Raw genomic sequence first — 27,895 nt, 5'->3', positions numbered from 1 at the left:
GTTTGACTGTGGAAATTTCAACTGGAGCAGACTCTGTAGTTACAAAGCAAGCAAGTCTTTTTTCCTCATTGATTTCTGTTGAAGCAAACAGATGATCTTATATATAAATATGTATATATGCTTTTTTTAATGAAAAGTGCTGGAATTCACTAAAAAAGGTTAAAATTGAAGTGAGTAATCTTCAGTGCATAATGCAATTGTTAATTTTAGCTCCTTGCGTAGGAGCTGTTATGACTTGAACAGCCGGCTCTAGCCTTCATTAGAGAAGAAGCAGGCAGTTTTGAGACAGGTGGAGCTGGATCAAGCTGTGAAAGTGATTTGCTTGAAGCTGGTCATTAGTGTTAGAATTTGGTCCTATCTATTGCATCCTTCCCTTCTACCATGGTCATTACTGTTATTGTTTACTTGTCATCTCTTTCCAGGTTGACTATGATCTGTCAAACTCTCTGAAGGACCGGCATGGAGATTGGTGCTCTGAACTGTTAATGGGGACATGGGACTCACGTTGCCATTGATCATTTGTGTGGACTTAACCAGCGAAGAGCAACAGAAGACGCTAGAAAGACAGTGGGAATTATAGCAGTTTTTCAGGTAAACGGCTTCTTTGGTGGAACTGGTAAACTATGAGTGTGACTGGTTTTGTGAACGTTGTGTAAGCATGTGGATGAGTCGCGGAGTAATATGCCTATGAGGAACTTGTACGTGCATGTGCTTTTCTTGGTAGAAACCCTTAACAAATTAAGGATTGTTTAACAGACCAGACCAGTTCCAGGTCTTGCCATTCTTCAGGTTTTGAATTTTTAGCAAAGCAATTCAAGTTTCAGTTGTAACTGCAGAATAGCCAATACCACGGGATTTCCTGGGGAGGGTGGTGGGAGGAATAAGAACAACCCAAAACTTGAATTGGCTTACGGTGAGCTTCATATTCCAGTTGGTTTGTTTATTTATGAACCGTGTAGCTTCATTTCTTGTGAAATTCACAATCCTTCTGAAACAGGAAGATTACGTAGGAAAATTTGTATTATTCTATTTGCAAAAATTGGAAGTAGTAAATTTTTAAAACTCAGTATGTCTTATTTTCACTTAAAATATAGCTTAAAAAATGAAGGTAAGTGATACCAGATCTGCTGAATGTTAATTACAAGCTGTAAAAAGTGTGGTTTTGCTTAATAGCCACTATTTCATTGTTGAGAAGTGGCAAGATAGTGCAAAAGACCCTTTCTGAAATAACTCCCTTTGTCAACTGCAGTTGTTTTTCCTGAAGATGCTTCTTAAGGCAAATGGATGGGGAAAGAAAAGTTAAATTATTCATGAGTCTCATTTGACAGTTGATCAGTGGGGGAGGTTTGGAGTGGGAGCTGGGGGGAAGAGAGAGAAAGAAAATAATAATAGGCTTTAACTTTGAAAAGCCTTTAAAGCTTCTGTACAACAACCCATTGTGAGTGGAGAGTAAATGCAGCAGTTCAGTTAAGATATCTTCATTAGAAATACCTGCCAAGGGCTTCCTGTAGGATTTTCAGAGTGCTGCAGAGTGACATGGGGTTTGGGAAGAGGCTTATGATTTTAATAATGGAGCTGTCATTTTGATGCCTGAAAATCTTGACCCCAAGAGCTTTATTGAAAAAACTCAGATTTCATATTTATATTGAATTATTACCTCTTCAAAGATATGTTTATTTGTTTACTTTTTTTAAACTGGCAGTGAGCACCATGGGCTTCTGCTATGTACAAAAACCATGGTCGAGTGCTAAAAACAGTGTTGTTGCTCACACTTGTGTTTTATTTCTGTTTCTTTTGTTTGTTTGGCTATTCTTTTTTATTTAAAAAAAAAAAAAAAGTGATGGGGAGGAATATAGAGGAGGGGAGCACAGAGATGCCAGAGACCTGGAGTCTACATGGGTCCTTCCTGCCTGGTGCTGCGGAGCTGTGTAGTGGATAGTCCCTCACCATCCCTGCCTGCACGCCTGCAGTCCCCGGACTGGGCTGGGAGAGACAGGGCTGGGGCGTCGCAGTGCCTTACCTGAATGCCGCTCTCCCCCACGGCTAGGATAGGAGCTCTGCTTGTTTAACCTGACACAGTTCTGCTGTTATCCAATATTGGAGGTTCAGTACATCTCTTCAGATCTGGCATACATAGCTTTCCGCTCCTGGGCTGCCTATTTGGGTTTGTTTATCAAAGAAAATGAAATGTGTTACTTGGGAATTAAAAAAAAAATAAAAATTAAAATTCACCCCCAGTGTTCTTCTTTGTTTGTGTGTGTTTGTGTTGTGATATCTTGACCTTTCAGGTCACCAAATCTTGTTATTTTAATTTCTGTCTGGAAGAATGTCTGAGCAAGGTAAATTGAACCAGGAGACAGCAGAGGAAGCTGTGAAAGAGCAGGAGACTGCCATCTCTGAAGCAAACCTGGACAACTGTATCCTTAATAAATCTGAAAGCTCGGAAATAGAGGAGAAAGAGGAAAAGCTGAGCGATGCCAAGTCAGAGCTGCAGGTAAGACAAGAAAAGTGAATGGGCGCATTAAGTATCAGTGTGTTACCATTGCCTTTCCATTTCTGTGATCTCTTTGGTTGCCTATGCTTCCCTTGCATTTGTCTCATGATTTTGACTGTTTTCTTTCTTTAATTTTTTTTGGGTCCTTTTATCTCCTATAAAATAAATGCTGTTATTTGTTATACCTTTCAAACTCTTCAGGCTGCTGTCCATGTTATTAATTTTTCTGAGAAGTTAATTCCTACACGTCTGTGTTAAAGCTTGGTGAAATATTTGACTGTTTTCCCTCTTTGGGGATTTAGAAAACTACCTTGATCTCATGAATTTACAGGTAATACTAATGAATAATTACTTAATGTGTGGTTTGGTTTGTAGGTGTTACTGCCAACAAAAAGTTGTTATGCAAAGCCTAAGAAGGTAATTTGATAAGAAGACTTTATCGGATGAGGGGGTTTTAATCCTTTTTGCTCAATCAAATATAAAAATAAAGGGGGAGGCTACAATTTAAGAGCAATTTGGAGAGGGGGAGCATTTACTTAAGTATGCCTTTTCTTACATTATTATATGCAAAATTACAGAATACTGTGCAGTGTGTTTTTGTGGTTTATACCCATCTTTAAAATGAATGAAGTGCAGAGATGGTTCTTGGTTTTCCCTGCTTTCCAGACTGAGTTTGGGGAAGTTGTTTTTGCAGTCAGCAACTGATTAAAACATCATTTTAGGAATGGTTTAATCTCTTTGGTAATGCTCTCGTCATGCACATTTTCTACTGAAGTGATAACTGCTTCTCTTTTTTGCTATACCCAGAAACGAGGTGCAAATCAGAACCAGCAGAAAAAGAGATCCAAGGTAAGGGTCCATCTCTGTTTGGAATTGCATGTCATGGTAGGATAAAGAATTCCAGTCAACTCTCTGTCTGCAATTGAAATGGTGGCCTTTCATCACTTGTGTGGTGGTTGGGTTTTTTTGTTTGTCGTGTTTTTTTATTTCCCCTCCCTTACTCCATAATCTTCTTGCACAAAGGCAGAGGAGTTCCTCTAGGTAAAATGCATCAGGGTCCCCTTTATTTATCCATCATACTTTTATGCTGCTGGGCTCGCTGTGTGCTTGTGTTAGACAGCATGTGTGCTTGTGTGCACCACTGGGGGAGGAAAAAGCTCATTCCTTTTGCTTTAGTAATTAGCATTTTTTGTTTGAATTTTATTTTAAACTTGACGTAAAAAAAAGCAGAGACTTTCTAGACCCCTGGAGTGGGGAAAAAAAAATAGCTTCCAGGAAAAAAAAAACCTCAACCAAACAAAAAACTTTAATTTTCCAAGTGCAAATCCATAAAACTCACACATTTTATTGTCTGTGTTCCTTGGATATAATACCACTGGAAGAAAGGGGGTGGAAAAAGAAAAAAAAAAAAAAAAAAAGAAACAAAACCCCAAGGAACAGAAGGAACCTTTGAGTTTAACTTTGTAAATTAGCTTCAGTATTGGATTATCTATTCTTTTGCAGTTTAAGATTTTCGGTGGGAGTGAGTGAACTGTAGCAGAAATTATTAAAAGCAAAAAGAAACCTACCACCTCCAGAATACTTTTCCATTTGCATCAAAGGCAGATATGATTTTGCCAGCTAGGTGTAGGTAATAGTTACTTCAGATATTTTAGGCAGAGCTGATGTCTGCAGCTTATGTGACTTGGGGTCAGTAGAAGGGTTGTCTGTTTTGTTTTCTTCTTCTCTTATTCAGTCAGGAGCTAAAGGAAAACTTGTCCGGAGCCTTGCTGTGTGCGAAGAGTCATCCCCTCGCCCGGGTGCAGAAAATCTTCATGATAATCAGGTACGCTTGCAATCATTGTTGTTAAGTGCATGGTTGACCTCCATGTTCAGTTGCATGATTATGTTACTTAATTGGGCATTTAACAGTGTCTTTCTCGGGGGAAAAATTGCATCTGACAATGAACACGTTTTTATGAAGTTATCTGGTTTAGGGTGAACTTTATTTTGAAATATTAGTTTTATACTATATCACAGGGTGTTGTTTGCTTTTTTTTCCAGACCCCCTGAAAATTTCAGCAAATGGAAAAGAATTCAAAAGAATTCAGATTTTAAAATTAAAAAAATAATAACAATCAAAAAGAATATTAATATGTTCTTTCTCTAAGGCTATCTCTTTCAAGGCTGTACCAGATACAGTTATGAATATGCTCTGGTTTCTGGTTCCTCTGAGACTCCAGTTCATATCAGTGTCCCCCTTCACATAAAATTCACAGATCCTTCGCTCTCTCAAATACCTTGTTAGAGCCAAGGATGCCTCCGACTGAGTAGCGTTCATTTTTCTAAACTCTTGGTGTAGACTTTCCGATATCGAAAGTGTGTTTTTGAATTTATCTGTACTGGTAGTGATGTATTCCCGGCAGCTGGTAGAGTTTTGTCCCCTGCACCCCTCACCTTGGACAGTTAACGCTGGTGGCAGTCTCTGTAGACTACCTTCAAAAAACATCTCAAAAAGCAAAGATAAAACCCTCAAATACTCTTCTTTGCTTGCTTGGTAAGAGCAAGGCTTGCAAAAATAACAAAACAAAAATATGAGCACTGCCTATAATTGATGAGATATTTTATGTGCAAATGAGATCAGCCATCAAGAGAGCTTGAGCAAGTGACTTCTTGGGAGCTTAGCACAAAAAAAAGAAAAACCAAAAAAACCAAACGAACAAAAAAATCACATCTAAGTGTACTTTCTCACCATTTCCTTTATTGACTTGAAATGAAACAAATCCAGCTCTCCTCTTGGATGTTAAGTCTGGAGAGGTTTTTATATTTTTTTAATTCTTTTTGAAAGACCAAAAACCAGGTTGTTTAGCAGGGGGACGTCTACATGTTCTACTGCTCTACAATGATGCTTATGCAGTAGGTTGGTAGATTATTTTATCAGTTGTTCTGTTGTAGGTATACGCTTTCCGCTTAACTTGCGTTACTCAAGATGCGTGGCTTTTGTTCTGCTTTGATTTGTATTTTTTGTTGTTTAATGGAGAATGAGAAGGAGAAGAATGCAAAGAGATTGTATTAAGCATTGCGTGGTAGTTTCTAATGTACTGCACAGGACCTATATTACACTTCAGAGACACTGGCAGGTTTTGAGGAAAAATCCCTGTCCGGATTTCGCTCCGACGCCAGGCGGAGGAGGGGTTCCTGTTACACACAGCCTCTGGTCCTACCCGACTGACCAGCTACAGCAAAGATTTCTGGGACCCTATTGAAAATATTTATGGGAGGAAAAATGTCTCCCTGGATCCCAGCATCCATTTCCTAAAGACACAACTGGCTTGGTGTGATTAATTAGATAGGAATTGCACTTTTTCTCTCACTGACGTTTTACTAACCAATGCGGCTCAGCTTTGCCGTGGAAAGCTGGACCTACAGGCTCCTCCTTGGACTGGCTGAAGGATGCAGGGAGTTTTATGACAACCAAATTGCATTGCTTTAATTATAGAGGAGAAAATGCTTATTTTCAGTTTGGATTTTTTTTTTAATTACTATTTTATCTTAATGGTTTACAAAGCACAGGGAATAAATACCAGAGAATGTACGGTACATTGCCAGAACTACTGAGTATGGATTGTACTGCAGACTTGATGTTTGTATTTATCTTTGAACACTTGCCTTCATTTTCCTGAATAGGGGAAAAAACTTGTTTACCTGTATTACTTGATCTTGAACGCTTACCTAATGGTTCACTATGTCCTTACTTAAAAGGAATGTTGCCTTTAATGTTATACTATTGACCAAGAAGTGTATTATTGCAATTTGAACATTTTATTTTGTTGTTCATTATACTTACCTTGTATCAATGTATTTATTAACACTGTATTTTATTATTGAGAAAAATCAATAAAAACCTAAGAAAACATACAGTAGCTTGCTTTCACGACTCTACAGACCTTTTGTGTGTTTCTTCTAGTGCAAATATATAAGCATTATGTTACATGTAAGATAGAATCTATTCTATGTTCATATGTGTCCTTATGTGTAAAGTCCGTTGTTTCTCCTAAGTGCATTTTAACAACCACTGTGAAGGTTAGGATTTATGTCCTGGGAACAGCATATGGCCAGTTACATTTTTCTCCAGTTTTGAAAAGGTAGTGACGCAGTCACTCTGCTCTGGGTAGCGCAGGGAATCAGAGTTATCCTTTGGGGTCTCTTGGCAGTGGTCTATCCAAAGTTTGTTGTTTGAATGAGAAATTGAACTGCCATTTGAAGTGGAAGAAAGCAGGCATAAAGTTAGTCCTCTGAGTGCAACTGATCAGGTTAGCAAACATTTTTTTTCTATGCTTATCTCAAATAACCAGGAGCTGCCCTTCTTTCCTATGTATCCTCAGTTTTTCACCCATACTGTCAGCCAAAACTAACAGAAGTAAGGATTAAGGACGGTAGTTCAGGTTAAATTTTGGCTCTCGGGCATTGTTTCTCTTTTACAGTGCTATCTATTCATCTCAAGTCTTTTGTGCCACGTTCAAACTTCACAAAAAGTCAATGATTAAACTGAGAAATTACCCTACTTCTGTCTTACTGTGGCATGTTTATGCTGATACCTTGTCCCGTTAGGATCTTGTCTTACATGTGTTGTGGTGGCTGGTTTGTAGTTCTTCAAAAAATTCCAAAACCTAAAATTTATAATAATTATTGAATGTATCTTTTGTATTCGTAATGGCCTGGCTGCTTTAAAAAAACACACCCCTTACATTAAAGTTTTGTATTGATCTTTTGATGTGCTACTGTTCTGGGAAAAAATGTGAAGGGAAGGAATTTACTAGAACTTGAGAAACTCTGATTTTCTCCAGTATTGGGGAATTTGGTTTTCATTACGAAGATGCCAAAAAATTACCAGGCATGCAGGACTCTTTTCTGTTAAGGAAAACTGCATCACCAGAGAGTTTTGCAACAGCTTAATTCAAAGGTTCATTTTTACACTACTTAAAACATAGCATTATTTTGGCTTTTTTTTTTTTTCTTCAAAAGAATGTGAACACAGAAGTATTATTTCTTAAATTTCATTGAACCAGATCGGTGGTACTTGAAATACAGAAATTATGCCATGGTAACTTCAAACGAAAACAAGTTGTGTTTTGTTAAAACAAAGCCAATATAAAATAATGTTGTAAGTCTGGAATAAGAAGTTCTTTAAAGCAAATTGGAAAACACAAACCAGCTTGAATTCTCAGTTTTAACTAACTTTTTTAGCTGAAGCATGCTTTCAAACAGACTCAGTCACTGAAATGTTGAAGATAAAACCTGTTATGCCTTGGAAAAGTTCACTTACCACAGCTTGTTTGAAAATCCCAGTACACACTTCACCCCTTTTACTAAAGGCATGTTGGCATATATCTGTATATTGAAAGTGCCTGATAAATTAGTAAGCCCTCATGTATACAACTGAGTTTATAATTTGCTGGCACTTTTCTACTATCAGAGTCTGAAAGCTCCATTTAGCTGATACTATGCTTCTGTGTGCAAAATAGTTTGTATGAACCTCCAGGGGTTTTTAATAAGGAAGAAATAATTTATAATTTTCGTATTTCTATCCATCAAATATCATTTAACATGTGTCGTATTTATTACATTATAGAATTACTTAAAGCCCACATAAAATATATTCCACTGTTCTAATAAGTCTTAAGTGAGAATTACTGAAGTGTAGAATAGTATAGTGCCTTTAATATAGGTAGACTAAAAGTTTATAGTATTTAAATATTAGGAAAAAGATACATTTACCACTAGAATTTGGCCTCTAAGATGTCATTATTCTCCTGGAAAAAGTCATTTTTCAAATAGGAAAGAAATGTATCTGGCTTCAGCTTTTCTAGCTACACATAATTTAATGCAAATCTCTGCAGGTTGGAAGCCATAAGAAGCTTACTGAATCTGGCCTGAATTTTTCTTCCTTTTTTTTTTTCCCCCCCCTACAGGAATCAATCCAACTACAGCTTTCAAGTTTTCCTAGCTTGCACGAAGAAGATAAATCTAGTAAAGATGACTCTGAGAAAGAAAAGGAGAAGGATAAAAATAAAGAAAAAGATAAAAACAGTGAAAAGAACAAGATCAGAATGTTATCGAAAGGTAAACTTAGAAATACTTAGATTGCTATAATAACTGTTGTAAAAAGGATTGTATGTTTTTGTAAGCATGCATTTCTTTGTGTATAGAAATACACTGTAGAAGTGTTTTCATACATGGAGAAAATTCAGAACCTGGAATGTGTGTGCATGAGTTTTTCGTATTAATTTGAAAAGGCTTTGAAAGTGAAGAAACCTTCCAAACTGAGGTTTGGTAATTGTGGGTTCTTAATTTTCTTTAATGTGAACTCATTCTTTTGAATATTTAACTGTGTTGGTATAAACACATATGTATGGAAACATATGTGTGATATATAATATGTGTAAGATTCTAATACACTGTTTTTTCCCCATTAATGATAATATCTGGCATTTCATTTGTGCAATGTAGGTGGCAGAGAGTAATTTTCTTCACTGTTGTTCTTCTCTCATGGAGAATTTCTCTTAAATGCTGTAAGAAAATCTATCCATGACCTTTAAATCTGCGGTGCAATCTACTATTATCACCTAATAAGTCGTCTTCAGAACAGATTTGGTATCTGAATTTGGTATTTCTTAAAAAAAATAAATCTTTTTATTAATGCATGGTATAAAGTTGCAGTGCAATCTCCCAAAAATAATCATTGCCTACCTGGGTATGGATCCGCAGCTGGTGTGAATTGTCAGTTGGCTTCAATGGAGCTCTCACAGCTCACGCCAGCTTGAGGATCCGTGTGTACTTTTGAGTCAAGTGGTGTAGCAGTGCTTAAAAATTAATTCTGACTACTGTCACGCATCGCTATTACCTGCCCACTCTCGGGCGTCACTGGATTTCAGTCTGTTAATGCAAATAGAATTCCCGCTGGCACGATGCCTCATTTGCTAGGTGTACGGCATGTATTAAGCGAGATAAAGACACAGGGAAGAGGAGAACTTTTCTTGGTGTTTTTTTTTCTTTCATATTTTTAAAAAATATATTATTTAGTAAAGAACTTGACAGGGTCTTGAGGCATTGAAGGTTTCCTGTGATTTTCAAATGGCCAGCAGTTTCTTTCCGTGTCTAGTTTTGGTGCTGTGTTCTTAGTAGAACGGTACAGAGGAACGGTGAGTGTCCACCTGATGCTTCCGAGCATACACCTTTCTTGGCTGAGCTCCAAATGAACACTTCCTTTCAGAGCATGTGCTTTCAGATTGTTACTGGAAAATGGATTGTGATTTACAGCGTAGCTTAATTGTAACTGTTGAAAGGAAATGAATGAGTGGGGGGTGTTTGATTTTATTTTGCAGATTGCAGCCAAGAGTATACAGACTCAACAGGCATAGATCTGCATGAGTTTCTCATTAACACATTGAAGAATAACCCCAGGTAGGTATTTTCTGCATTAGAACTGGCACTCCTGAAATTATAGCTGGCAGTCTTTGAGTTCCCATAACTGTACACTGTGTTTTATTATTTCTGGAGTTGGTTATGAGGGCAAATGTGAAGGACGTAGGCTGTCAACCGAGCAAAAAGCTATAAAAAGTCATCAACTCCTGCTCCCCCATCCGGTCACCCATTGCTTAATTTCACTTTCAGCAACATCTGGTCTTTGTCCTCACCTTCTTGCATATAGCTCTATGTGGTGTTCGCAGTAATCCATTATACCCGTTGCAGTGGAGATTTGTATATGGATATAAAGCAGCTTTCTTTTAGCAGTACTGTACACAATTTAAATCCTGTGCCCAGTGCCAAGTTCTGCTCTCTGTATTCCCATAGCTTTCACTTGAAGCAGCAAGCTCATCTCATTGTTAAATTTGCCTCTAAATGTCTAAAGAAGGATCTGTAATGTTTTTATATGTTGTGACATTTCAACATTCATTTCAACTGAATCTGTTAAATAGGGACTGCGTAATTCTGCAGTTATAGAGGAACTAGGAATAATTGGGTACCTAACAGCTTGCATAAACTCTACTATAGGTGACAGAAGGTCCTTGAATCATTTTATCTGCACAAAATGAGAAAAATTCAAAAGAATGAAGGAGAGATGGACTCTGTCAAGCTTAGAGGAAAAACGTGTGTGTGGAAATATGCGGGGGAATTTTTTGAATGTAGGCAGGAGGGGACGGTGGGAAGGAACATCTGAGAATTTCCAGTTGAAAACAGGCATTTTGACTGAGAAATGCTCTGGCATTGCCTCCTGGGAGCCATCGTTCAAAGGCGTTGTTCTCCGCTGTGCTCTCTAACTAGGTTAGACGTGCCCAGGCTTCTCACCTGCAGATCAATGCCTCGTGGAACATGTGTCTCAGACAAAATGTTGAAAATTTCTGTGGCCAGAAGCTCCGCTCATGAAGGAGCTGCGCTAGCTGGAAATCTCATTTTCCATCAAAAAAAGAGTGAAAAAGGACCAAAGCTCTCTATAGCAATCAGAGCCTTTCTACGCGAGGCTGCTTCCAGCCACACCAGGCTGTGATCGCTCTCAGACCATAGCTGAGCTCAGGGAAGAGCTGAATCTGTCACGTATGTCAGCGAAGGTGCAGCACAGCAGGCTGCAGCCTCCTCCAGATGCGCCAGGGCAAAGCACGTTTCATTTTTAATCGAGATGGCTGACAACACTTGGAAAATGGCCTTACAAACACTGATATATTTATCTTTTCATCTAAAATGTCTAATTGTAGCTTATGCTATAAATCCGTGCATTTCTTTTTGACAGGGACAGGATGATACTCTTGAAAATGGAACAGGAAATTATTGATTTTATTAGTGACAACAAGTAAGTCGAGTTCCATACTTGGTTTTTAAGTCACGTGTGCGTGTAGCAATGCAAGCTGTGTGAGGGATACGCTCATATGGACCGCAGTGCTCCCGAGCGCTGTTTCTGCCATGCCTCAAGATCAGGCTTTTATTTCCTGACATATGGTGGTACTGCTTAAAATACAGTAGATGTAAATGAAAACGTTTTGCTTTTCATTGCATCATAATTACACTGTCTCAGCTCATTTAAGGCCAAAAAAACGGTTAAATCTTTCAGTGCAGAGGATGATCAAATATTCCACCCCACAGGTTTCCCTGTGTGCTACGTTATTCTAATGCACTGGAAAATAAAACTGAACTTGGGTGGAGGGATTCTTGCTGCTGGGTGTTCTTTATAATGAAATGTTTCTGCAGCTTTAAAAATTAATCAGAATAGTAGCAGAGGAAGAAATTATGCTGATGGGAAATAAGCAATTTGCCAGTAAGAGAGAAAAAAATGTTTGCCAAACTAGATCTTTCCAGCATCGCCCTGCATCTGACCTTTGGGAGAAAGGCAGAAAGCGGTTGCCAGTGTCTCAGCAAACCTGCAGGGTTGTTCGTGCAGGGAGCATGAGTGTGTGTGCGGGGGATGAGTTCTTCCCAGTATACAGGATACGCAGTAGGTACTGTGAAGTGTGAGCTTTGTTTGTCCCAGTGTAGTGCATGAAAATGTGTTTATTAGAAACTCTAAAAATAATTCCTTTCTTTTTTTCTGCCTTCTTGTAGCAAACATTTATATATAAATGCACAAAGGAGTAGTTTTCAGTTAGATTTCTGTCCACTGAATTATCGAATGTATTGCTATTATTTTTATAGCTCAGATGGAAATGAAATTATCAGTGTGATTTGGTTTCTTTTTTTTTTTTTCCAGTAATCACTATAAAAAGTTCCCTCAGATGTCATCATATCAGAGGATGTTAGTGCACAGAGTGGCAGCTTACTTTGGGATGGATCACAATGTGGATCAGACTGGAAAATCTGTAATTATCAACAAGACCAGCAATACAAGAATGTAAGTAGCAACACTGATGTGTTTTCCCTTGATCCTTTTCACAAGAGCTGGTTTGTACCATGGCTGTGTGGCTTTATTTTTTTTTTTTTTTTTTTTAATGTATAATTTTTATAATATATTGGTTTAAAATTTTTGTAGCAAGAGTGAGTGCTGTTTATTGTTAGGTGGAAGGGGAGGACAGGGCTCGCATTTTTGAGGTTATTTAAGGTTATAAAGATGCATAAAGAGAAATCAAGCCGATTTGTCTCTTGCAACAAACCTAACACACTATCTTGGAATGTTACTTTCCCGGACTGGTTAGTGCCACGACTTTGCTACAGGAACAAGCTCGTTGCTTTACATTTTCACCTGATACCATACAACTGTATTCCCAAATATATTCTGCCTCTTCCCTTGTTCTGGCTCTCCCTGCTTCAAGAGTCATTTTCTGCCCAACCTGATTATTTAGGATTTGGTTCCCCTCCACTGCCTGCCACCATTCGTTCCCTTTTCCTCCTCTTCTCCCCTCCTGGTTTCACTTTATTTTTCTCTTGAAATCTCAACGTTTGACCACAGTGTGTTTCTGGGATATAAATTCCTTCTGATGGTTCAAATGCACTGCAGAATTCCTGGCAGGTTAAACTTGTGTTGGCATGCTTTATGCTCTCCTCCACAAACCTGCATAAAGCTAGCAAAAGCTTGGTACAAAGTTCCCTGGCTAATTCCTCAAAGATGCAGTCATGCGTCCTTGCCTAATCTGCATCACTTGTTCTGCGGAGTGCCACGTGTGTATTAACCATCATGGAACTGTAGCCTTCCTCTCCCTCTTGACCTATAAACTACATAATGAAGAGGAAGTAATTACAACTGGGTAATGAAGTTTTGGTATCTGGTATTGGAACAGGAAATCCCCATTTGAAAATTGTGGACTTCCTATATTCAATTAGTAGGAGAAATGAACACATTTATTTAATTTACATATAGAGTAGTAAGGTGATTTACTTAGTTGTAGAGATGTTGGTTTTGGTTTTGTTCTTTTTTTTCTTTTTAATGTTATTAGCCTCTCCTGTGGAAAGCTGGGAGGACTACCTAATTTTGCAAGATCAAAACCTGAGGCAAACACATTGGTATTTGTTATTTCACTGAGCCCTAAAAATCTTCCATGTGTGAAGTAAACTTAAGATTATGGACAATTAATTTTAGATTCTTTTCATGAGTTATCCCTGAGATACTCGGGCATCTCTGAAACAACACTTAGACGTAAATGTGTTTAAAGGTTTGAATAAAGCACGCGCTAACAATCTGATTTTCAGAAGTCAAGAGAATTACAGCAGCTCGATAAAACTTAACACTCAGTCTGGTAATACCTGACCCTGTGCAAGGCCTATGTTTGGGTATGAATAAGAAAAAGCTGGGTATGCAGCAAACTGGGGTTCATTTTTGAGCATCCCTCTTTACAGTTCTCCCTTTTCCCGTCACCTCTGTAGCGCACCAACTGCTACAGATCTTGCCTCGCAGCATTGCTTTCTCCCGCTTGACTTGATAATGTGAGCATATCACATTAACATCCGATAATGCCTGGCTTGGTTGTGTGGCTGTGCATCATGGCGATGGGTAGCACTGGAAGTGCTGTTGGAAGTGGTTGCACAGTGCTTCTGGAGAGCACACTGAAATCTTCTTCACCTGACAAAGCTTTATCCAAGTGCTCTGGTGAAGCTGTGTTGTCTTGAGTGGTGGGATAAGCAACCAAGGCTGTTTGCCAGCCATGAACTAGCATCCCTGTGGGCATGCTCAGCGGGCAGGATGTTTCAGGGGTAAAACAGGTCAAATGACCCTTTTAGCTGCGGTCTTGCAAGCTGGAGGTGAGGCACAGAGCCAGACAAATTGCTTCTGACACCATTCCTGTGTAGATCTTCCAGAAATAAATACAGCCTTTGCCTCTCATTTGACTGCGAGTACAGATGTTTCAGAAGTACCACACATACTGCAGATTTTTTTTTTTCCCTTCTGCAGTGATTTGGTGGTAGATAACTGGATTATGACACTCGTATTGCATCAGGGTGCTTCCAGTGTGTTATTTACATTGTTTTGATACTGCTGTAAAATAAAGCTTTGTAGAAGTAGCTCTTTCTTTTCATAACTGGAAGAGATGGCGTGTTGGGGCTTTTTTTCTTTCTTTTTTTTTTCCCCCAAACATCCCTGGCTCTGACAGAAAATAAATTGTTATTATCAAGCTTGAATAATGGCTGATGAGATTTTATTATCCGCAGCAAATATTGTGTAACTTCCACATCTGAAAGCGTCCAATGTGATTTCGTGTGTTCTGCATTTCAGTACTCTCCGAGGAGACAATTTTGTGTGGTTCAGAATCAACACCAAATACTGGGAATGTGTTGACTCTATTAATTACTACTTGGAAGGTGTCCAGGATACCGAAGAATGTGGAGAGCAGCTGAAATGCTGTTCAGTGTGGTTGTACTGTGCTGTAAGCCTGAGACTTGATAGTTTTATGCTAATTTATGGAGAGACCCCATAGACAGATATTCTGAAGATTTGAATTTTCACAATAAATTATCTCTTTATGGCATATGGTTTCCAAAGTACTTCAGCTGCACACAGTGGAGAGGGAAGAATTTTCTTGCATGCTCAAGTATTCATAAATTCTGCACTGACTGTGACTTCAGTGCGTGTGTGCCTGTTTGGGAAGAGCATCTGCCTCTGTGGAATCACTGCGTGGGCTTGAATAAGCACCATGCAGCTTATTTCTCTGGCTGAGTGAGGGTTCGTGTCACATCTCTGCTCGTGCTTGTGATGTGTTGTTCCCTGGCTCCAGGCAGTGAGGCCCATGTATTTCGTTCAGCAGAGACCTCCCGTGCTCACTTCCCACAGGTCCATGGAAGCACAAGTTCCAGGAGAGTTAGCAGCTTTGCAGTGAACGGGCTGGTAGGGAAAAGCTGGTAACAGTGCTACCTTAGAGGTGCCACAGTACCGAGTAGTGTCTGTCAGATGGGGCACTAGGTTTAAATGGAGTGGATGGGGGCATTTGGTTTCTTGCATCAGTTGGCTATCTTAAGGCAATGCATATCCCCTTCTGTGCACCTGTGCCTAGAAAAGTACCTGTTTTTCAGGGGCTTGGAATTTGAGAAAGTGCTTATTGAAGAGGTTGCAGCTGGAAAGAGGGCTGTGGCTTGTTTGGTCGACCGTGCTGCCCTACAGAGAGGGGAACACAATGCTAAAAATGCCCTAGGACTTGAATCTCTCTCAGATTGCAGTCCTGGACCTTTATTGAACTCCCAGTGAAGTCTCTCCTAAAAATGCAGTCAGACCATCATGACAGTTTTGCACTCTGAAAATTATTTTTGATGATGAGCTTAATCTAACGTGCCTTTTGTGGTTTTTTTGTTTGTTTGTTTGTTTGTTTTATTGGAATGGGATCTAATCGTACTGCTCTTGAAGGTTTTTTATTAAATGAAATTTTAAAACACAGAGAGATGATCTCAACTACCCAGATGTTTGTTGACCCTCATAGAGTTCTCTCTGTATTCTCTCATTTGAGTATAGTGGATTTTAGAAACAAATTAGCTTTCCATATGATTTTTGAAATTAAGACTAGGTTAAGAAAGAACAACTTCAAAACATAATTTTTCATGGTCTCATATCTTAAAGTCCTGCCTAGCTAAATTATCCAACTTTTAAAATCTTATTCTCAGCAGTATATATGAGACAAGTTGATCAGAAAATGAGAGGGATTTTTTTGTTATTTTTATAGTTGGAGAGCTCAAATACTACTTAAAATGGGACTGCTTTGTTCAGCATGAAACTGCTCCTGTGTCACCATTGTAATGTACGTTTGTCTGTCATCTGTGTCTGCCTGTCATGTGTCAAAGATACTCTGAAACATACAGGGAACTTAGGACAGTGAAATACGATATAAACAGAAGTTTGGAATTGAGGCAATATGTTAGGTAGGACATCCCAAAAATGGAGAAAAAAAAAAACAACTGTGTACGTGCCATGTTCTATTTCATATATTCCTCATCAAACAACTTCAAGGACTTCAGGGATTTTTGCAGAACTGTTCATATTATTGCACACAAGTTCAACCAGATTCATTCATTTGATTATCTGTAGATAGATGGAGAAATGCAGGGGAAGTGTCTTTGATGTGCTTGGTAAATGAAAAGGGTTTTCATTTGGCTGAGATCACCACCCATGTGACAGATATGTCTGTACCACAGCCCACACGTGCATTCATGTACATTTTTATATAAGCATGAGTGGCAGGGCTCATCAAAATTGAGAAGGTGGAGTGCTTATGATGTATAATAGTTGTATTTAGACATTTTCATACATTCTGAGGGTGTAACATACCTATTACGAACTTTATGCTAATACTCACATCTTCAGTTATGACTAACGTATTTTTCAAGAGCATCATGAGTTATGATCCTTGTAATACTTGGTTTTCTTCTTACTGCTTTACTATGTAAATGTTAATATAATATTGGCCCAGTTGGAAGGGTTTTTTGGTGCCTTTGAGATGCATCAAAAACTTTAGGCAATAGTAAGATGTTACGTGTATTACAGGGGTTCCTTATAATCTAGGATTAAAATTTATCAGCAGAAGGAGACACACTGTATGTACCATGAATAACCTACCAGACCTTCGTAGCTATGACATACAAACTGGTTTATTCTGTCTCCTCTGTGTAAGTGTGGTGTGAATCATAAACAGAGAAGTTTTTATTAAGTTTCTATTGTATGTACACTCAGTGATCTTGTAGATAACTGCTAGCGGAGGTGCGCTGTGCCAATTTTGACATCTTAAGATAAGAATCTGAACTTTGGTAGAGGATCCTACAGACATGATGATAAAATGGCATTCACTGAACATTGGCAATTTCATTGAGGAACAGTTTCTAGAAATCTTTTTCACCCTAGTCTGAAGTGCTAAGAAGTCTTCCTTGAGATGCAAAATGTTACAGCCTTTGGAGCATGCTGAAAGGAGTGACTTTCCCCTTGACTGAATAAGGTATTCATGGTTGCTTAGCATAAATGAGTTCAATTTCTTTAAGCAGTTGTTGGCTGGTGGGAAAGTTGCGTATTTCACATGCGGTTGTTAACGGCTCTTTTTCAGTTAGCTATATGGCAGTGGTTACAGCTGTGTACGTGAATGCGTATGTCTCATGTTTTGTAATATCTCAATCAAAGCAATTCGATGTTTTCCAGAGAATTTGAAGCACAGTTTTGGGTTCCCCCTGCCCCAACCCCTGCTGCAATACGGAGTAGTTATGTAGCAAATGGTCTGCTGTATGGCATTGCATCTGCATTTAAGAACCTTATGCTATCCTTGTTTATCATATAAGTACACAGAGTTATGATCTCATGAGAGCAGAATCACTATTGTGAGCCATATGATGCAAGAAAACATATGTGAAAAACATTATTTCTGTGTTGGTTTTTTTTTTCGTTGGAGTCTTGCATTAATTTTCTTCAAGAGACTGTAGAGTCCGCTCCGTTCCTCTGTTTCCTGTTGCAGTGACCACTTTCCCACCTCCACTACAGAATATTTGGTTCTTGACTACTGAGAAATAAGGAGAAATAGGATAACTATACTTTTCCACTGGCTTACAATTGCTGTTGCCCAATCACTATACCGGTGTCGTATGTTATAAATGTGTAAAGGATATAAATATAAGGACACGTAGTGGATGTATGCAACTAAAATGGAAAAACTGTATAAGTGAGAAATAACACTGTAATTGGTCAAGATGTTTTGTTCCAGTTTAAGATGAACTAATACATACGCAACTAAGAATTTAGTAAGAGCATAAATAAAACAATCATGTATAACAATAACTATGAGCTTATGTAACTGCATAGTAACATATGTAGCATTTAAGTTACAAATTATGTTGGTTTTCATGGATTTTGTATCTTGACCTTTCCATGCAAAAACAATCTGTTTAATTCAATCTGGGATTAAACTAAGGAGGTGACTCAGATAACACTTTTTTAGTGCAGTAGTAATCACGTTTAGAATGCGAGAGCCTGGTGGCCTGGTAGGCATTGCTGTGATGCCTAGGTTTTAGCCTTTAGCTCCTTTCTGGCCTTTCTCACTACCGTCAGAGCTGGGCTGCACATCCCTGCATGCCGAGCAGGGGCGAGTTTTCACGCCCAAGCAGGAGCAAGGAGCTTCCCAAGAAACACTTCAGGAAAGCATTAAGGGGAGTTAAAGGTTTTGTGTGGAGGACCAGGCAATGTCTGCCTCCAGCAGTGGCCTTGAGCCCCTTTGTACGCTGCAAAGCCTCAGCTTTTTATGTCAGGAGAGAGCCACCTGTCATGGAGGAATTGCTTTTCTTTTATCCAGCCACATGGAGATTGGAGAAATAATTCAGGCTGTATGTATGTTAATAACTGCTAGGGATTTTGGCAATATGTTAATATTATGCTACAGGCGTTAGTTTCAGATATAAAGTTGCCACTGTCCTGCTAAATGCATTATTTGAGGTTGTGCATATTCGTTGTTTCACTGCTTGGTGCTCATGTGGGAGGGATTGATCTTTTTTCTTCTTTTTTTGAGAATATTTATTTTCTTTATTTTTATAATACTTGAACAGGCATTGTCTTATTTTAGTCACGTGTTTCATAGTTTTGCATGAAAGAGACAAAAGGAAAAAAAACCAAACAAACTTGGTACACTTGAGGATGAGCTGAATATGACCCTTAAATACCTGCTTCATTCTCACTTCGATCAGTGTGAGGTATGTACTGGACCCATGGAAATCACTTACTTTGTAAATGAGATGGTAGGGTTAATGAATCAGTTCTAATAAGTCCAACATTAAATTTTCATCTAATGTAATTTATCAAAACTAGATTGTTTATAATTAAGGTGGACATGTACTTTGCAGCTGTTGTAAACAGTAATGAATTATTAGTTAAGCATTAATCTATGGTATTTCTCTTTTCCTTTTTTTTTTTTTATCCTCATAATGATAGCACTGTATGGTAGATGTCTTGATAAACCTGGAAGTTTATCATCATCTGCTCTATGTGGGGAGATGGGAGGTTTTGCAGGAAGGGTAATTTAGTTGAGGGAAGCTCCTCTTTGTGTGAGTGAATAACCAATGTCTGTAGATCCTCATCCAAGCTGTAGCACGACAGTGTCCGTTAATCAAGCTGCTGTTTGATCATTACACTCAAATCACTGGAGGCAGATCTGGGAATCTGAAATAGTGCCTGTTCTTTCTTCAGAGGTAAATGTATGTCAGTAGCAGGTGAAATCATGTGTCTAAATCTGGGCATTTCAGAAATGAGGTGCTGATATACGAGCAAGTGAATTTTAGTGGTGGTCCAAATTGCTTTTAGTAATTGCCTTTTACACTTCTGTTACCTGCCTTGTGTTTAATGTAGGAAATACGACGTGATCATTAGCAATGAGAAAAGTGTGATGAATTTTGACAAATCTGTGTCCTTATAAGCAAAGTCAGTTGCTTCTGTTACTGTTTAAAGGCAGCCTTGCGAAGGTTGTTCTCTGACAGGTTGCTAAAAATGGGTGCTCTTCTTCAGGGCGGTGATTGCTCATGGAATGATCTCTGATCCATGAGTCTTCCTCTTGGAGGTGGGAAAAATGTTCATGGCCTGAAGTATGCACAAGAATTTATTATTAATTTTTATGCATGGAGCATTTCAGGAGGACTAATGGTTTCTTCATTAGACGGTCAGCTTTTGGGGGCCCATCTTGCTTTCACTGGTAGTCTTCAAATCTTGAATTTGCTTCCTTTTTCTTTCTCTTTCTTGTTAGTTTTTGAACTTCTAAGGTAGAAAAATGTGATTTTAAATAGATTGCAGCAGTTACGCAACACTATCATTTTCAGCCATTTACAGAGTATGCCACATCCTTAAAATCAAATATTAATGAATTTGGTAATAAACTATGCTACCACTTAAAAGCCTCTACTAGCTGGAAATAAATGGGTGCTTTGCAAAATGTTCAGTCTTGACAGACATCCTGAATATCAGGAACTAAATCAAATCCAGGGATTGGCAGCAGGAGAAGCAGGTCCCTCAGGTACAGAAATAATCTTAGTTTGATCACAGGAGGACAGCAGAGCATTTTGAAGCTCTTAAAAGGGTCCCTGTGTGAAAGAGGGCTTTGTGCTTCAGCCCCATGCAGCAGAAGAGCTGGTATTTCTGTGTGACCTTGGCTTGCCGGCTTCTCCCCTGAATTCAGAGATAGATTCCAATTTTCTGGCCCCAAGTTACGGTGCCAAATACTCAAACCTGTACTCAGGCAGACACATGGGGAGTCAATATGCACTGGTTTTGTGTCCACAGATTAAAACAGGATGGCTTTCTGGAATTAAGCTTTAGGAAAGCTTGTGAGGGTCATGAGTTGTGCGATGATACGACATCAGATGAGGTTCTTTAAATACCATATACTCTGAAAGCCTAAAGGATCCTCCCCTCCGCTTGGTCCTCACGCAGAATAACGTGGCATGGAAGAGATTCGGTGTACATCATCTCTATCCATCCCATAACCTGCAGCTTCACCGTTGTTTTCCTAATGGCAGATGCTACTGGTGCCAGCGCTGCTGAAATCATGCCGCTGGGGTACTGGGACTGAGCATCTAGAAGGGTGGGCGAGAGTGACAATAAAACTCACACTCGCTGAACAGAAAATCCAGGTGGATGTAGCTTCTGTGTAGCGTTACCGGCTCTTCCTTTCAATCCTGCCAGACTTCCCTGCAACTCCAATTAGAGGGGAGAATGCTTGTCAAAATAACTTGTGGCTTTTCAATTCCTTGTTGTTTAGTAGTAAATACAGAACATATTTAGAGTCCAGATGCTGTTGAGAAAAAAATATATTAAATATGCAATCTTTAACGAGGAAAAAAGGTAGCATTTAGTATTTGAGGCTTTTTTCCCATGTGCTACAGAGGGGAAAACACCTTGAAGGAACTGTCTTGTGGAGGGTTGGGAGGGGGGCTGAGGGGGGGTTGATGACTTTCAGTGTGCTTTTATCATCGTAACAGAAGTTCTTAGTGACTCATACCATAAAAGCCGCAATCTGTTAATGAGGCATTTACCTTCAAATGCTTGAAATGTCATCTTGAGTGGTTTTAAGTATTAAGTTGTGATAATATAACTGCACTGTACTTTAATTATACGTATTTAAATTCTGACTCTGACTTCTTGAAACTGTGTTTTAGCATCCATCAGCCCCAAAATACATGAAACCTATTTGAAGGCTGTAATTCCAGGCTCTCATTCTTGAAAAATGTTGTTCTGAGAATTTAATGAAATAATTTCACCTGGAGAGCTGGTTCAGCCTTTCATCATTAAGTTGGGGCCTTTTGAAACTGGTGATATTTACCTCCAAGCTCTGTAAATTCTTGAACTCTAGGAATTTATTCCTATGCCTTCATGATCAAAACAGTCATTTGTACTGTGGACAATAGAGTTCTGGCTCACAAGATAAAGAAAAGAAACCATGATGTTTACACAGTTTTAGTGTGGTGGTAATGCAGAGCCCTACCAGAGCCTCCAGCATAAAACCAAAAAACAGAGACAGGAGACAGATGTAGTGGATATTCACAAACTAGGAAAGCAAGGAAGTCCATTGTACTGCGTCACAGCGTGCTCTCGAAGTAGAGGCCAACGTGATGTTGGACTGAGCAGTCAGTTTAATTAAAAGCAAGTGCAAGTAACAAGAAAACACCATTACACCATCAGAACACCTGTGTAAGTGCCCTAAATCTTCACAACTTCTCTGAATCTAGTTGGCAGCCACGCTTCTCCCGTGCTGTCCCTGCCCCACAGCTCTTCTGATGGCATGCTTGTGCAATAACACCTCGTCAGTTATTAATTTTGTTTGCCAGATGATGACCCTGCAGGTGCCCATGGGTGGTGTTTTGCCTGGTTTTAGCCCCATTACCCTACCAATCCTGCGCTCTGCTGCCGTTCATTCAGGAAAGGCGTATTAGCATGCTGTCACCCATTACATTCATTAAATGAAAGTTGCACAGCAAATTAAAAATCCATTTTTTTATAGGCTCTTGCACACTGCAGTGATCTCCACTTTTGAACTTGCTTTCCTAGATTGCCTTCCTACAGACAGCTGCTTCACTGTTGCATGTGAGGTTTTTGCAGATTACATGCGCTACAGCACTTGCTAGATTTCTATCCGCAGCAGGCTGTACTGGCAAAACCGTGTTTTCCACACATGGTGAGGTTGTTGCTCCTTTTGAAAGGCATCCTGCAACAGCCTGTGCGCTGTGATACTGTCAGAAACATATGCCTCCATAATAAAGATTTATGTGCTGTGTGTAAGTCAGCCCTGACAATCCCAGACCGCGTGCTCTGCTGACAGTGACTGAGTCTTCAGAACTGTAACATTCAAAGCTCGTGCTTGTCTCTTTTTCCATTTGTCCTTTTGGCTTGGTATTTGTTTCCTGTTTCTTAGCCAGTTATTGCAGAGCTAATTAACTTGTTTTAAATGAGTGCAGATTTCTATCCCCCCAGTATTTAATTTCTTATTGCCTATGTAATCAGAGGTCTATGAAACTGCATTCACTTCCTTCTAAACCTGACACATGCAAGGAAATGCCCTATGACTTCCTTAGTCCATGTATCCTGTTAGCTATTACCACCATGCAGTATGTTTTTAAAACCTGTAATTTGATTAAATAGTCAATACCTGGTTAACATAATGAGTGGTCTTTTTTTTTGGTGGTTTTTTTTGTTTGTTTGTTTACTTTTGCATTACTACTTGCAATAGTTGACTTGAAATCAAAAGCGTTAAATGAGCCCGTAATGGGGAATTCCTCTTAAAGAGTCCATGTAAAAAATATGCCTGAGGGACAAATGCTGTTTTCTGTCATACTGAGATAAATTGAGAGGAACTCTACTGAAGTGAATAGAAGTAGCTCACATTAAAATCACCATAATGATAGAGGGGAAAAAAAACCCCGCTTATAATGGATGTTGCTGTCAAAATCTTAACTTTTTTTTTCCCCTTACTGACACAGAAATGTTTTGCTCCTTATTCCAACAATACCATTTCCAAAATGCAGGCCTCATTGTAAGGAATGAGTCCAGAAGAGTGTCCTTTGTTGGGGCCTTGCTTAAGCAAGGACTGTAGATGGCTTTTGAGTACCTCCAAGGATGGAGACTCCACAACCTCCCTAAGCAACCTGTGCCAGCGCTCAGTCACCCTCACAGTAAAAGTATTGCAGGCACAGAAATAAGAAACCTGACCCATATCTTGAAGTGACCATTACAATGATCTCCCAACACAAAAATGAGGCTGAAGGGGTCAAAATGATAATTGGCTGCATGAGAAGGGGCACAGCCACTAGAAATGGGAAAGCAGTGCTGCCCTGAGATTTTACCTGATTTTCTCTCCCCAAGTCTGGAACCAATAGTGGAGTGAAGAATGCCAAAGTGCTCCTAATGAGGGAAAAACAAGGCACAGGAGGTTTAATGATGCCTCCAACAGTGTCTGGCAATTGGCTAAGCTGATCACTCACCAAAAAGTTCATTCATAATCCATCCTGTCTGTCTTTTCACTGTGAGAGAAAGAGGATTAGGAAAAGGCTTCCAAAGGTTTTGGGCAACATGGGCAGATTTGCAGAAATCCGCAGATGCTTGGGAAGCTTTTCATGGCCAAAGGTTTGGGTTCTGCAGGGAACGACTGCGTGCAGCTGGTTCTAGTAGCTAGTAGCACCTTGCTAGGCAGGATAGAGAGGAGAGGCTGTGCTAGCTGCTCAAAGGGCCTATGCTTTCTGGCAGATCTGAGGGTGAGAAGAACTTTGCAGCAGCCTGAAGATGCGCACTATAGAGCAGTAACTTGCTCTGAGAACTGAGTTCTCTTTAACATATCCATAGCAACTCGATGAAAAGCTTTGAAGAGAAGAAATGGGCTGTGCATTTTGTTCTGCAGCACATTGCCAGGAAGATGACTGAGCTACCTGACGCCTGTTAGGAAATAGAAAATTAGTTCAGATGTGACTGTGTTTTGGTAAGGTTGCATTTTTAAGGCATAGATGTTTCACTTCTTCTCAAGCCCTCAAGCAATAAAAAGTTAGATGATCAAAAGATTATATGAAAACAAACAAACCAACCCCCTCAAAATCTGTGTGATTCCCCTCTCCCTGTGTGTTGGTTTCTGAGCCTTTAAGGTATAATTGGATCATACTTCCTGGCTTTCTCAGTACCATCCCCAAATTGCAAAAACCCTATTGACTTAAGGGGAATTGGCATTTCCTCCTTAAGCTTCTTTTTTTAGTAGTGGGGTTTGAGGTTCTCTAGTTATCCACTGGTTCCAGACCTGGGAGCTAAATGAAATGCTGTATGTCAAACCGGTGGGCAGCACTCTGTAAGCCTGCGCTTGTCTGTTTTCTTGCACACGGTTGTTAGCACGTTGATGGAGGTACTGTGTGGCCAGGATCAACCCACCAACACGGGATAGGTATTGTGTGTTGTTTTGTTTGGGTTTTCTTGCAGAAAATCAGGAAATAGAGTACTTGAGTTAGTGATAAGGTCTTTGGAAGTACTCAGTATCTCTTCAAAAAGGCCATGCAAATCCCATTTTTACCACTTTGTATTAACTGAGATGTGGTTAGGTTTCGAAGATCCAAGTTAGGTAACCAGTGTCATAATAATAAGTACCTGATTTTGCATGGGTTTATGATCCCAACTGTAAACCGTGCTTTGACTTCAGTACACGATTTCCTTATTTGTGCCAGTACTGAAAATAAGCTTGATAAATTCACTCCCTTACATGGATGAACACTATTTGGTGTATTGTGCAGACTGTACTACTGATAGTATCAGGGCTAAAAAAGCTTAGAAAAGAAGTAATGTGATTGTTATTAATTTAGGACTCACAGCAGATATAGTGAATTCATCTCATGAATTACTGTAGTTATATGCTGTATTAGTATATTGATAGTATACTGCATCTTACTCAAAGTTACATAATATTACGTTCTTCCACTTTCAAGCAGTTGATTTACCTGGAAATTCATAAACTAATGCAATAGATTTCCCCAGAATAACCATAGTGTATCTCCTTTCTTTTACCAAATGGATATATGGTTTTAGGGGACTTTAAAGCTGTGAATGTGGAACTTTTGCTGACTTCCATCAGAGGACTAGACCTAAAACTTTGCAGAATTGACCTCTTCCCAAACAATTAGAGCATTTGGTTCCACTTATTGGTTTTTAACTTTGTTCACCATCTGTATCCTAATAGTAATATATTTTTGCAACAGTTGTTAAAAAAGGAAATGTAGTAAACAGTATTTATGAAAAAAAAAATCCCCACAACCTAATATATAAATGTTGGTGGACTCTATCTTCTTTGAAATAGTCCTTAGTTTTGATTTCTCTCAACTGACTGCCCTTTTCTGACTTTGAACATTTGAGCAGTTACAGAGGGAGGCCTGTAGGTTGCTGTGCTTCAAGATACTAGTTGCTGTGGTATCCTATTTCTCCCTTGGCAGTCTTCCCTCAGTCTTTGCGTCCTTATTCACTGAGCTGGTCGTGCTGTTTGCAACCTGACTGGTAACAGTGGCCTGGAGTTGCAGTGGCAACTGGGAGGGAAGGACCTTTTAATGGTGCTGGTAGTGCTGCAGTGCTACATAATGCTCTGCATGTTCACCCAGGCAAACTTCTTTTCACAGATGTAGAGATTAATCATCTACTGGGCTTGTAGATCAATTTTATTAACAGGCACATACTGGATCATTAGTTTAGGCTTGCGGCTTGATCTCATGCTTCTGATAAGTGAAAACATTTTATAAATAATAAGTGAAAATGGGATTAAAAAATAAAAATAATACTATGAAGTATGAAAACTGTGTTGTTTAAATAAGTTAAAAGTTGGAGGAGTCATTTTTCAAAATGGCTTTTTTTCTTATTTTTGATTACTGGGGTTTTTTTTCCCTCTACATTTTAAAATCCCAGTTATTTATGCTTGGTATATAGTTTATTAGATGCTCAGCAGATAGTTTACAACTATTTTACACAGATAGTACAGTTGCAGAGGCTTGGTTTATGTGTTAGGATGTAAAACCAGAAAAATAACATACCCTACCTGTTCTTGTCAAAGCAGACTATTGGAGGGAACGAACCTTTGTTTCTGGCCGTGCAGGCACAGTGCTCATTAATGAATGGGAGCAAAGGCAGAACAACCCACCTAGCAATCCATTAATGGGGCTTTGTAGCCTTTCTGATTATGAGCAAACATCAGTAATGACCCATTAGGTTAGAAAGCTCTGCAAAAGCCATGCCTTTCTGGGCTTGCCAAAAAGAAGGCTTGTATGACATCCAGAGAGTCTGCTAACTTTCATCTGTTGGCCACTGTATCTGTTAGTGCTAGTACTTACTGCTAGCTGCTGGACAAAGATTGCTTGAATTCTCAAAAGCTGCGGAAACCAGGCCAGTGTGTTTTGTTGCTTTGTCACAAAAATGCAAATTAGGAGCAGAAGTGGGAGTCCTTAAAATTCATATACAAAGCGAGGCAGAGGAGCTGCAGTCTCTTAATACTGTGTTTCTAACAGTTCGTTACAAATGTTTCCTGCACATGTGACAAGGAATTGTAATGGGCTGTAGTTGTGGCATGAATTTGTGCTGTATTTTGATTTGAAATTCATTGCTAATTAGGTAAGTGCAGATCTGAATGCTGTAACAATAAATGGTGGCTGATTTACACATCTGGTTTAATTTTCTGTACTGAAGCAAGATGAAGCAGTTTTAAGGTTTATAGAGAAATTTTATTTACGAAGCTACTGACTTCTGTAAATGCTACCTTCTGGTTTCCTCAGAATTGGTCCATTAATGTCAGTGGAAGCTTCGTATCTCATTTATGTGGGTCTCTAGGCATGAGCATCTCCTACGAGTACTGATGATTCCCCTCAGCGCACAGTACAAGGTTTGCGTTCCCTGATGGAAGCCTCACGGCATGGCACAGCATATTACTGCTTCTGAAAACCAGCTTGTGTGTTAGCAGCACCTCGGTTGCCCGAGAGCAGCATATGAATCCCAGCTCGGTTCTCGGGGTCACCCTATTGCAGCTGATGGGGCTTAGAACATCACAGGCTTGGGTCTGGGGGTGCTGCAGGCTGGAACGTTGTTTGTTGGCAATGACCACCTTGGTGACAGGAGGTGCTTCTTAAAATTTGCTTTTTGTGTAAGGTGAGAAGGTGGAAGAAGATCCTCCCAGCTTGTGAACCGGAAAATGTTGAGCTTTTCAACAGTGGGGTTTGGCTCTTAAAATAAAATAAATAAATGCCTGGATGGGTTTAAATTGGTGAACTACTTGATACTCTGATTGTTCTGGATTATGTTCCCCGCTTAACGGTGATTAGATATTTTGTTTAAGCAAATCACCACCGGTCCCTCCCATTACGCGTTTTGTTTATTAGGAGTGAGGAAACTCTAGTAAGATTTCTATCAGATTTTCCTTACTTTTAAAGGTGGGCAGGCTTCACTAAGCGGCAGTGTTGCCAGAGGTCACAGCTATCGAAGGAAGCAAATTAACAAACAGTATGTTA

At 39.3% G+C, this 27,895-nt stretch overlaps 1 protein-coding gene across 1 annotated transcript in view; it reads left to right on the top strand.

The window, feature by feature from the left end:
• Positions 1–261: 261 nt before the first annotated feature.
• Positions 262–27,895, top strand: part of ARPP21 (cAMP-regulated phosphoprotein, 21kDa) — a gene marked incomplete at its 3' end in the record, with an annotated part of 65,104 nt that continues 37,470 nt past the window's right edge. The window contains exons 1-10 of the mRNA XM_010160955.1: positions 262–331; positions 423–591; positions 2,289–2,494; positions 2,870–2,911; positions 3,302–3,343; positions 4,230–4,319; positions 8,446–8,596; positions 9,859–9,937; positions 11,262–11,321; positions 12,213–12,353. Coding sequence (XP_010159257.1) covers positions 2,327–2,494; positions 2,870–2,911; positions 3,302–3,343; positions 4,230–4,319; positions 8,446–8,596; positions 9,859–9,937; positions 11,262–11,321; positions 12,213–12,353 — 773 coding nt within the window. The remainder of the gene's footprint in view (positions 332–422; positions 592–2,288; positions 2,495–2,869; positions 2,912–3,301; positions 3,344–4,229; positions 4,320–8,445; positions 8,597–9,858; positions 9,938–11,261; positions 11,322–12,212; positions 12,354–27,895) is intronic.

This window comes from Eurypyga helias, unplaced genomic scaffold (assembly GCF_000690775.1).
Source record: "Eurypyga helias isolate BGI_N326 unplaced genomic scaffold, ASM69077v1 scaffold28870, whole genome shotgun sequence".
NCBI lineage: Eukaryota > Metazoa > Chordata > Aves > Eurypygiformes > Eurypygidae > Eurypyga > Eurypyga helias.
The sequence above is the reverse complement of the archived record's forward strand: the minus strand, read 5'-3'. Positions and strand labels throughout refer to the sequence as shown.